Genomic DNA, 12,071 nt, shown 5'->3' with positions numbered 1-12,071 from the left:
TTGATTGCGTTGCTTAACTTCAAATATCTTTTTTTTACACGGATCTTAATATTTGCTGCAAAAACCTACGTGATGAGTTTGATGCTTTACCAATGAGAGAGCATTTAAAGTTACGATCAAGAGCACTGGTGACATAAGCGAGGCGTCACTCTTGTATTTTAGAAAAAATGTTTGTTCATATTCTTTGGGTCTTTCGGTAAAGTCACGTAGATAGGTCGAAAGAAAATAACAAACAGCTACGACGTTTCGATCACAACACAAGCGATCGTCATCAGTGTTGTGATCGAAACATTATAGTTTTTTGTTATTTTCTTTCAACCTATCTACGTGACTTTACCGAAGGACCCAAAGAATATGAATTCCTGCAGTCACGAAAGCTTTAAGTCAAGATTTAATGGTTTTGTTCGTTCATTAACACTTAATACGTTATTGTTCTTGGAATCGTCATTTCGTGGAGCTGACAGGAACTGCTCGAACAAGTCGGGGGGGGGGGGGGGGGTAAACAAACAAGAAACGATACAACAGATGAGATTGTCGCATTGAATCGCCATATCAAAATCTTGACAATTAACCAAAATTGCTGGGCCGGGTGAATTGTCTCATTGTGTGTGGGTGCACTGTTAGCTGTAAGACCCCCCCCCCCCACGTTTTCACCCGTGTTCACCCATGTGACCGCGCCTTTTTTGCAGAACCTTGTCGCTTCGCTCTCCGAGGAATTGTGCTTCGACCAGGGGGACGCCCCTGAGCAGTCCCCACCTCCGAGTGAAGAGGCTTACGAGGTACGTGCGAGCTCTTGGAAGGAAGCGGTTTCCCCCCCACCCTCCCCCCCTCCAGTGTACGTCAAACGGTGGTGATGGTGTAACCGGCAGCCCTCTCAACTTCCTTGCGCACAAGCTGCAGTGGAGTGTATGCTTTTATTTTTTGCGTCTCATGAAAAAAAAAAAAGGCCTTTCGTAACGCTGTGTACAATTCTGTTACTTGCGTAATGAGTCATTTCAGAGACACTATTTATGAGGCAACAACGTTTATTCTACACTTATCCAACACCGTTACACACGGGACTAATTACACCTATCTCTCACGCTTGTTACACATGGGACCACAATACACCTATCTGTCTCGCATACGGGATAACTATAATCGGGTCAGAGCAGCCAACATGTTGTCTGGCCCACGTTGTCGAAGACGTAGCACTTGGGTTCCACTTCACCTGCAGACATCCCCGATATTCGATCGGAGCTTCCCTTTTATTCTTCTCGGCACGGCCTGGCTCCACCCTCGGCCACGCCCTCCTCTGGAATATTCCCGAAGGTTCCAGGCTACGTTACACCTGTTCCCTCTCTGGCTCCGCCCTTAACCACGCCCCCTTCGGGAACTCTAGACGTTTTTCAGCTACTCTTCCCGTGTCCCCCTCGTTCACCTTTGGCCCACATTCCTCACCCCGGTCCATCACGTGCTTAACCCGGTGCCAGGGTGACTCGTTCTCACATGCCTCCTACCGCCAGCCGCCCCCACCACACTCCCTCAGTGACCGACTCTGTGGCCATTACCTGCGGCGCTGGCGGAGGCTGCTATCCCCTACACCAGGGGTCACCAAACTTTTTTTCACAGCGGGCCGGATAAATATTTCTGGAGCGTCGGACCTGTGTTGACAGCTGGAAAATCTGCGGGCGGGAAAGATGCGTGTTTGTGTGTGTTGCCATGGAAACCATGGTAACGTCAGAGCGTAGGCGGAGCTACCACGAGCCGCGGAAGTACTTGGGATGGCGCGAAATAAGCAAACAAACAAGAAAATCTAGATACAATAATTTAAAATTTAAAATAGTACATTTAAGGAACATAGCAGTCAGGAGGTCTCCTCACGCGTGAAGATCTCCTAGTATTCTAAACATATTTTAATTGTATCACAACGTCTCGTGTTCAATACGTTTTATCAACCAAATTCAAGTACCGTCGGCGGGCCTGACGGACTGACGTCGCGGTCCGGATTCGGCCCGCGGGCCGTAGTTTGGTGACCCCTGCCCTACACTGTCGGTAGGATTCATCTGGCTCCCTTCTACTCACACCCAGTACCATGCCACAAGTGACCCACTGCATGATACTGCACGGTGTGTTAGCCTCTGCGCCCATTTCTACGGTACTTGGCGCTATGCGCCGTAGTGACCCATTTAACATCACTGTACTTTGCACAGTTTTTTTTGGACTGGAGGAGTGGGAAACCACGGACAAAGGCTGCGAGGCCGTTAGAACCGGTGCCGGCAATAGCCCAAGCTCTGTGGTCTGCCAGTACAGGACGACGCTTGACACACGCAATCCCAGTTGATTCACTGGTGGGTGATTCTCAAATCTGGCACGTAAGGACCACGACACGGCACGCAAGGGCTTACTCTTGCAAAAGACGTCACGGTATTTTTTTAATGTTCCGTGTGAGTCAGGTGGTTCGTATTATTACGGTCTATAGACTCGCAGTAATAACCAGGGAGGCCGCTGGATTTGTATCTTTAACCTCCACAACAAAATATAACATCTCTCCACCGTGGGTCTCGCGGTGGCGAGATGTTATCTGCCTAGCCTTGGACGCAGGAAGTCGTGGGTGTGATCCCAACCTTTGATGCCTGTATATTTGGTGTTGGCGTATTCTCCCCGTGGTCCTCTGGTTTTTCCCTCCACATTTAGAAACATGCATTTAGATTAGTTGGCTGCTATAACTTTCCACATGATAAGCCACTTTTTGATCTATCATTTGTTGCCACGTCACCTTTAAAAATGAGCTATATATCTCAGTGGGCTTTACTTGGTAAAATAAACAAAATGTTTTAATGGTTATATATGTTTTAAAATAAACGATCGCGCTACAGCTAGGCCACGTCGACCGCCCCAAAAGGTCGCGCGTTCGATCAGACGACGCAACGGTTGAAACAACGGCGCAAGTTTCTTACATATCCCAAACCTCTGTCCACCCAACAGTATAAACGAGTGCAACCACAGTCAATTGGTAGGTGCTTGTGGTGGAGTAAAATGTGGGTACTCCCCTCTTCGTAGGCCAAAGCTGCCTCCAGAGGGCCTCTGTACAGCTTTAAAAAAAAACGTTCATAATTGCCTCTGTAAATTGCATAAGCGCTATATATTGTACATCTTCAATGTTTTTGAGACTTATAAGCACGGCTTTGGTCGAGTAATGAAAACCTGATGTGGCGATCAATATCATATCCTAAAAAATGATATTCCATTAGCCCTTATCCCCACCACATGTATATATGGAAAGTTGTCATTGGCTAAAGGCCGCCAATATGAGTATCAACCGTTGTTTGTTTGTGCATGGAGACACAAAGTTGGGTCCAATTCGTCCGATTTTCGGCAGAGCAAGGCGTCAACGTCTCGATTGCAGTAATGCAAACCGTGAAGGTGATGCCTATCAGCCATTCAGTTAACACGTGAAATTGGCTCGAGTAATTTACTTGAACATGAGTACTCGTAAGGTATGTTTTGGAGGAAGACCTTTAACATGCCTGCTCGGGCGAACAAAATTTTTGCGATAAAATTTCGTCCCAAAAATCATGCCTATTGATCCCATGAGACGCACGGAAACTACTTTAGGACGCTTGCAATTCGTGTCTCTGTTGCACCGTGCTTAAGTTGCACGCTTTGTATGACTCTAGCGTCACTCTTCACAGCACCTGGATGCTTCGCTGTCCGAAAAGGAAGATGCGTCTTTTGTGAGTGAGCAACCGCTCCCTGATGATGCAGCTGAAAAGGTACCTCGTCTGGTCGTGTCCGTGTTCACACGGTGCCAACACACCAAACTGTTGTCACTGCACCGATGAGCTTGGATCAATTCAAGAATAGACTCGTGGGTTTTTAACGCTGTCCAGCTCGGGGTTCGAAAACGTTTTCCATCGGCTGCGTTTGCCTTGTCTGTTTGTGACACGGAGGCAACGGTAATGATTGTAATTGCCCAATGTGAATACAACTTCAGTACACAGCTGTTTCGCTATTGGTGACTCGTCCCTGAGAAAACCTGGAAAAGTTCTTTATGGGTTGCCCGGCAGAGCTGCTAAACTACAGACTTACTCCTTCCTGCTTGCTTGGCAGAGCACTCATCTTTTCATTGCTAAATGAATACTTCTGAGAACAACACCTCATGGGGAAATAATATAATCATTGCGTGTTATTTTCCATGTTCCTTATTTCAGATGCCTACAAGCAAAGCATGTTTCATGAGGAAATAGGCTTACACAGAGAAAAATTATTTATTTACGTTGTATTCTCACGGGTTTTTTTGTGTGTGTACAGTAATTGGTTCTGGCTCGGCACGGCAAATAACCAGCGGGGAAACAAATCCGTGTATCTGTGAGGACCCCCATGCTGGTTCGGATATGCCAGTGCCAAAAGGGGTATTTCATGTAGGTGTGCATAATGTCCATATATATATAAAAAAGGCAAATTTGTGATTATGTGTGTCTGTTCAAAATGTTTAGCGTACTTCCCAACATGCAACAAACTTGAAATTTGCCATGTGGGTACTTTCCAGACTGTACACCATGCAATAATTATAAAAAATACACTTTATTTTTTTTTTGGGGGGGGGGGGGAGCTTAATAATGCATATATTTTTTGCACGGCAAGTGAGCTGTGATGTCAAATCTGTCACGTGACCCGCGCATTTTGGAAGCGTAACGCATTGCAGTGTCGTGGTTAGCGCGCCGCGCTACGAACCCGGCGACCCGAGTTCGATTCCCGCTCACGGCCACCATCGGTGACGATTATTTTAACCGGTCCTGGGCCTCCCCTAGCTCGACTCGGCATCAAACGAGTTACTGCTCTGCTGTGTGAACATCGCCACTGGGGAGACAAAGGCGGCGGGCGTGGTGAATCCAAGTCCCGGGCGAAGCCGGGTAGTACAGCTAGTGTTGCATAAATGCTATGCACGATTGACGGTGCCTTGCTCTTGCACTTGTGAAACAATTAATATTGCATTCGTGTGTGGGTGTCTTTTGTCTGTCTCCCTTCAGGAATCTCAAGACCTGTGTCTCAATAATCGCAGCTCTCTAGCTGCAGGTGGAATGTCTGTGGCCGAAGCTGAGCTTGGAACATGAGAGTCTGTGCTTTAACGTCGAAGCGTTGCTATAAATTATGAAAAGTGCTCATAACCATTCAGCCTTTCAGTTTTAATTGTTAAACTGGTAAACTCTGAAAAAGTATTATTTAAACGTGTTATTATTGTGTACACTATTTATTTTGTTAAAGTTTTGAGGTAGATCTATGAGATTTTGTAACTTGTAAGTTATAATGTTAGTCTTATTACTGCAGTGCCCCATATCTAGCATAAGTATGTTTTATACAGAACGTGTGACTACATGCGCTGCAGTATCTGAAGATGCAAGTCCTATTCTCCTGCATTTTCACCCCAGATTAGCACGGTTGGATACGTACGGTGCGTAATAAGTTCTACATAATGCTCATTTTTGGTAATTTCACAATGCAATGCAAGTCGTTTTTATAAAGCATCTATCCAGGTACGATTTTATTTCAAGATGCTTACGAATTCCTATAATGCCACCACAAACACAATTTCCCCAGTGAAATTATGCCCTTTTTAAACTCTGTAGGTGTAAATGAGAGATGCAACAAGTTATCCTCTCCACCCTTCAAAAAATTGTCACAATTCGATTTCATTCATTTACGTTTGTCATTTGTGTTTACAGCAAGGGTGGGCAACCTTTTCCTTGCTGAATGCCAAATCGGGCGTTCAAAAATTCCGTCGGGCTGCCACTTTGTTAACACGCAGCTCGCTCGTGTACACGAGGGCCCTTCCTTGCCAGTGAGTGACCGAAGTGACTCGGCGCGTTACATAATTAGATTTAACGATATTCCCTAAGGTGGTGCTTGCGGAGATATGAATCGTGGGGGCCATTTCGAAGTGGGTAAGCATTGTGTGGCAGCCGGTCGTGTGAAAAAAAAAAAAAATTGCAGGCCATAGGTTCCTGACCCCTAGTTTTTAGAATGGTGTTAATTCAAAGTATTGTAGTTTGAATCGTAAGCCGCGGATTCTCGCACACAATTCTACGCATGTACGGTGAAGTGTTGCATCCTTTGTTAATGCGTTATTTAGGTTGGATATGCGGTGGTTGGCGCACACTGCACGATCAACCTGGCAACACGAGTTCTATTCGATTTCCCGTCATGGTTTGCATCAGTGGCGAGTGACATCTGAACTGCTTCTGACCTGGACTTCACTAACCAAACATTGACCAGCGTGGGGAGTAGGGGTGTTTCAGATATTGCTTATTTTTTTAATTTAAGAACAATGATCAATTTGCTTTGGATGCCTGGATCCGTGCACATTGTGTACTCGCATTAAATGTCTTCGTGGTAACAATGGTGACCATCACAATGTCAAGTGACACCTATTTGGTGGGAAAGCACGAAGCTGGTAATGTCACTTCCGATTTTCAGATCAATCAAAAAAACTGTTTGGGATCCATCTGACATTTCACATCCAGGCTGATTTTTCTAATTTTATTTTGGGATTAGTTTGAACATCGAAAACACCTTCCCTGTGTGGAGAGGCCTTCATCCAGCAGTGGTTTGACAAAGGACTGTACGCATGCACATGCGTACACTTTTCCCCCATGCGAGAGTGAGATTTAAGCATCTTCGCCACAAAGCCACAGAACCAGAGTAACTCGCACCAAAGTCTGTCTCGTGCATTTATTTACGAGCCTGTGGCACTATTCACGAGGGTAGGTACCGTTGTTAACAGCACGCATCTCCGATTGGTTACCCAAGGTCTATCTTGCAAATTAAATAATGCGGCTCAATGGGCCATGAGCTCTTTAACGGACATCGAATTTTAATTCAATGAATTTGTAATTAACATTTTTGGCACTCGGATAAATGGTTTAACACGTAGACTTCCGCGACCAATATCTATAATACTTTGGTGGGGGGTTTGATCGTGTAATATGTGTGGTTGGCTCTCGAACACCGGTGTGCTGTACAAGAAACGAATTGGCATGTTCTGTCTACATGACAAACCTTACTCATTGGCTGTGCCGGGTGGTGGCGGGTTGGACGATACATTTATGCGATCTAACCCAAAAAAAAACCTGTATTATAGATAAATAGTGTTTAAATTTTCAAACATTGAGCTGTATTGAACAGTCGTGTGTGTCCTCGTGTGTACGTGTGTGTAAATAGCTGTCGATATATTTACGTACTTGTTAGCGCTCACCATGTACCATGTGATAGTGGTATTGTTTGAATAGTATTCTTAGGCTAGGTACTGGTAAACAAGCAGAAGGGCACGCGCGCGTGCGCACGCTGCTGGCTCATTGGCAGTCCATAGGTTGACGGGTTTCGCGCCCCCTGAATGATGAACCAACTTGCCATTCGTGCACAGAAATGTGAAATGTCACACCCCATTACGAACGTTTTTGCTCGAAGTGATTTCATTTACATTTGAGTCGTACAGTCAGTATTGATTTCTTGCATTCTTCGCCCAAGTTGAACTTTGGCTGAGCATTGAGGAAAAACAAGCTCCGATTTAAAGCTTTCGTGACTGCAAGGATTCATCTTCTTTGGTTCTTTCGGTAAAGTCACGTAGAATGAGAATAAAATAATAAATTGATAAAATAACAATAATATTTTGATTTAAAGCTTTCGTGACTGCAGTAATTCATATTCTTAGTTTTTTCGGTAAAGTCACGTTAAAGAGAAACAACAAAATAACAAAATATATATAAAACAATAAAAAATTCTCACGACGTTTCAACCATAACTCAAACGGTCATCATCAGGTGTGTCGGTTTGCATAAATTTATTTTTTAAACGGCACATTTATTTATTTATAAAAAAACGTTGGCGTCACGCGCAGCGATTGGCAGTTTGCCCAGGACTAGTCCATCTATTTTTTTTTTAAAAGAGGAGGGGGGAGACGAAATTTTTTATAATGTATGCTGTCTGAAAGCCACTGTAAGCGTGAACAATCAATCAAGAACTGAAATGATTTATCAAATCTTTCCAATGATTGCTAAGATAGAATCCATCTTCTCGGTTGAAATTGTCTCTGTGCTTGTATATGTGGATAGCCTCATGAACGAATCTCTCATAGAAGCCAGATGGCTTACAAAGAACCTCCGTCTTGGAAAAGTCAATGGCATGTGAGCCTACTGAATTAGAACAATGATCTGCTACGGCCGAGGTGTTGGTCCTACCGTGTTTAAGGTCTGCTTTATGTTCACGAATGCGGTCCGAGACATGGCGTTTGGTTTCTCCAATGTAACTACTACCACAGAGGCAACTTAGTTTGTAGACACCAGGGTATTGTATGTCCGGAATCACATCTTTTACAGACGGAACCAGATCAACACATTACATAAACTGCCAATCGCTGCGCGTGACGCCAACGTTTTTTATAAATAAATAAATGTGCCGTTTTAAAAATAAATTTATGCAAACCGACACACCTGATGATGACCGTTTGAGTTATGGTCGAAACGTCGTGAGAATTTTTTATTGTTTTATATATATTTTGTTGTTTCTCTTCAACGTGACTTTACCGAAAAAACTAAGAATAACAATAATATTCTCACGACGTTTCGGCCACAACACAAGCGGCCTTCATCAGGTGAAGGGACGAGACTGTCTGGAGGACAGCGCTGGAGTGAAAAAGCCACGCTCAGATCGCGACCTTTAAGCTGTGTGAGAAGAAACAAAGCGCCTTGACAAAGGAATTAGCATAGAATTTAGCATTGAAATGGCTGAGTGATTAGCTTGTGACTGGTCACAGAAATGGCTATGTTAAAGTTAAAGCATACACATCCGCAGAGGCACCCCTTGACAAAGGAATTAGCATAGAATTTAGCATTGAAATAGCTAAGTTAAAGCATACACATCCGCAGAGGCACCCCTTGACAAAGGAATTAGCATAGAGTTTAGCATTTAAATCGCTGAGTGATTAGCTTGTAACTGGTCACAGAAATAGCTATGTTAAAGTCAGAGCATACACATTCACAGGCACCTAGCACAAATCAAACAGGAGAATTTAGCATTGAAAAAATTCCTGTTTGATTTGTACTAGGTGCCTCTGTGAATGTGTATGCTCTGACTTTAACATAGCTATTTCTGTGACCAGTTACAAGCTAATCACTCAGCTCTCTGACTTTAACATAGCTATTTCTGTGACCAGTTACAAGCTAATCACTCAGCTATTTCAATGCTAAATTCTATGCTAATTCCTTTGTCAAGGGGTGCCTCTGCAGATGTGTATGCTTTAACTTTAACATAGCCATTTCTGTGACCAGTCACAAGCTAATCACTCAGCCATTTCAATGCTAAATTCTATGCTAATTCCTTTGTCAAGGCGCTTTGTTTCTTCTCACACAGCTTAAAGGTCGCGATCTGAGCGTGGCTCTTTCACTCCAGCGCTGTCCTCCAGACAGTCTCGTCCCTTCACCTGATGAAGGCCGCTTGTGTTGTGGCCGAAACGTCGTGAGAATATTATTGTGTTATTTTATTTTATCAATTTGTTATTTTCTCATTCTACGTGACTTTACCGAAAGAACCAAAGAAGAGAACAACAAGCTTTTATGAGGGACAGTGTTTATTTGTACCCGTTGTGTTCACGTAGTTTCTTATCATTGAAACACAATTACAATACGGTTAACTCCCGATTATCCGTGGGTTGATTATCGAGATTGTGATTTGACCTTGCTTGCGGGAAGAAAAAAATGGAATAACTTTGCGCGCGGGCTCGTGGACATTACCGGCTCCTCGCTCATTGCGACTAATTCAGTGACCACAAACATGTTAGCAAAGTAAACAGGTTACTTTAAGAAGCAATAAACACGCGACACACTGCACCTTCATCCCATTCAACGTAGGTATAATTGTGTTTTATGACCTACTTTCCATATGCATTTTGCATTATCCATGTATTGGGTGGGGCCTCTTCCCCAATTACCCCAAATAATCGAAGAGTTGACGAATACAAGAATGGCTGTGCTTAATATGCATCGCGTCGGTTGTATACATTTCATATTGCGTCAAGCTGCCAAAACGAAAGGCCTTTATGCTAAGCATCCTAAAAAACACGTAACGAGTAGACATAACACTAAAATATATAGCCGGAAAGTACAATGAGTGTGATGGAAGTCAAATCAGATTTTTTTGTATGTTTCTGTAACATCGGCATGCTTTTATGAAATAAACATTTCCACTCGCTCAAGCATGGATCGTAGAAGCCACTATGCAGCGCGTTGTCACGTTAACTACTCAAAAATAAACATTCAACATTTGTGTTGTGAACCTGTGCGGTGTGTGTGCCTGGACATTCATTCGCAGACACAACTGTTAAAGTGAAGGAAGCAAGCCACAATGCACCGCAAAGTTCTGCGTAAACTCCCATTTGCAGAATTTTATTGATGATATTGTAAATTAATATTGAAAATATTATTGAGCACCCAGATAATATTGTAAATTGCCTTGTAAGTAAATGGACCCTTTGTGCAGTGTTCATGTAAAGACATCACCAGGCATTCCCATAACATTTGTAAGCTCGGCAAGAGTTTTGAGCTGGGAAATAGCTTGGATTTGGGTGACCACGCATGAAACCGATGCCATTGGTGGGTTGTGGGCAGTCAAGGGGCCACTAAAACATGTTTTCGAAATCTCTCGTGCGCTCACCTTCACCAACCCGCAATGACCAGCGGCAAGCATGCCCACTGCCTGCCCAGTGTGAGGAGACCCTCATCGAGCAGTGAATTGACCGATGGGCTATACATGTACATTCAGAGCACCCGTTGCACAGCGTGCGACAGTTAAGCCATCATTTTGTTATTTCTGTGGTGTTTTATACGGTGAAGGATGGGTTTTGTTCAAGGATATGGACAACATCGCGAATGATCGTGTGTGATTGATAAGTGGGTGATCGAGGTGATGGTTTTATTAACCTCATCATCTTTAGAAGCCTCGTTATTTTTTTACAATTACTCGCAACGATAATTTCTTAGCCCGTCACGTGGGCACATGTTTAACAATCATCGGGCGCGCTCGTGCGGCGTGGCACGAGTTAATTTGGAGTGGTGGAGAAAACTCGTGAACGCGGAAAGACGGAGCGTGGTGGGTGGACAGACGTGGCCATGCCCACCACCAACCATCTCCCCCCAGCTCCGTTTTCAATATATGGCAACCTCTGCGTAGTGGACGTTGGGTGGCGAATGAGCCACTGTCGTCTCTTGTGGCATCTGAACCAGGAACAAACAACGACAACAACGCACGGCAAGAGACACGCACAGCTTCAACATCACGGCGAGCGAGTTAACAACCCCCCCCCCCCCAATAAAAACAACCAAATTCTCTGGAGGTGGCTCTGAGGTCGGAGCACAGCCTGGGTTCTAATCTATGTTTCGGTCCACCTGTGATGAAAGATTGGGTTGTTCAAGGTGTTGTGAGTTGGTGGTTTCAGCCAAGGCCATCGCCATGGGGTCAACATTGGGGGGGACCAAATCTACCAGGGGGTCCGGGGTCCCCCCCCCCCCCAGAAAAAAAAATCTAAATTTTAAAAACGAATTTCCTGCCTAAAATATAAAAAAATTCACTAACACATAGGATGGACTTTTATTTATTTTTAACCAATAATGTCTAAGAGTGGTATTGTATTACATTGCTCTGTTTTTTCTTGTTTACCTTTTCTTGTTTCATTGTATGTAATGACAAAGATTAGGGATTAATAAAGTAACAACCATAACCAGAATCATATAAATTTTGATTTAAAGCTTTCGTGACTGCAGTAATTCTAATAAAATATATATTGTATTATTTTATTGTTTCCCTTCAACGTGACTTTACCGAAAGAGCTAAGAATACACAATCATATAAACAGAAATCTATTTTATAGCAATATATTGGGGGGGACATTTTGAGCATACAGTATTTGAATATTGGGGGGGATGTGTCCCCCCCCCCCCGAATATATTATAATTAAGGCCTTGGTTTCAGCCACAAAAAAACTTACGTTACATTTGGTTCCATAATTAAATTGGTTCAATTCCATCTCGGAGAAATTTCCG

The 12,071-nt window shown here is 43.7% G+C and overlaps 2 protein-coding genes across 8 annotated transcripts in view; one reads left to right on the top strand and one right to left on the bottom strand.

Moving 5' to 3' along the window:
• Positions 1 to 10,313, top strand: part of HDX (highly divergent homeobox) — a 44,901-nt gene extending 34,588 nt beyond the window's left edge. For all 3 annotated transcript variants that reach the window (XM_032976789.2, XM_032976790.2, XM_032976791.2), the window contains exons 13-15: positions 690 to 779; positions 3,675 to 3,755; positions 5,013 to 10,313. In XM_032976789.2, the coding sequence (XP_032832680.2) occupies positions 690 to 779; positions 3,675 to 3,755; positions 5,013 to 5,096 (255 nt within the window). In that variant the 3' untranslated portion in view covers positions 5,097 to 10,313. The remainder of the gene's footprint in view (positions 1 to 689; positions 780 to 3,674; positions 3,756 to 5,012) is intronic.
• The window catches only part of LOC116955624 (uncharacterized), a 24,187-nt gene continuing 21,702 nt past the window's right edge, over positions 9,587 to 12,071 (bottom strand). For all 5 annotated transcript variants that reach the window (XM_032976807.2, XM_032976801.2, XM_032976806.2 and 2 more), the window contains one exon: positions 9,587 to 11,246. In XM_032976807.2, coding sequence (XP_032832698.2) covers positions 11,017 to 11,246 — 230 coding nt within the window. In that variant the 3' untranslated portion in view covers positions 9,587 to 11,016. The remainder of the gene's footprint in view (positions 11,247 to 12,071) is intronic.

Source organism: Petromyzon marinus, chromosome 60 (genome assembly GCF_048934315.1).
Source record: "Petromyzon marinus isolate PM22_M1 ecotype Great Lakes invasive population chromosome 60, UKy_Petmar_22M1.pri1.0, whole genome shotgun sequence".
Lineage (NCBI taxonomy): Eukaryota > Metazoa > Chordata > Hyperoartia > Petromyzontiformes > Petromyzontidae > Petromyzon > Petromyzon marinus.
Note: the sequence above shows the minus strand (reverse complement) of the source record. Positions and strands in the feature narration are given on the sequence as shown.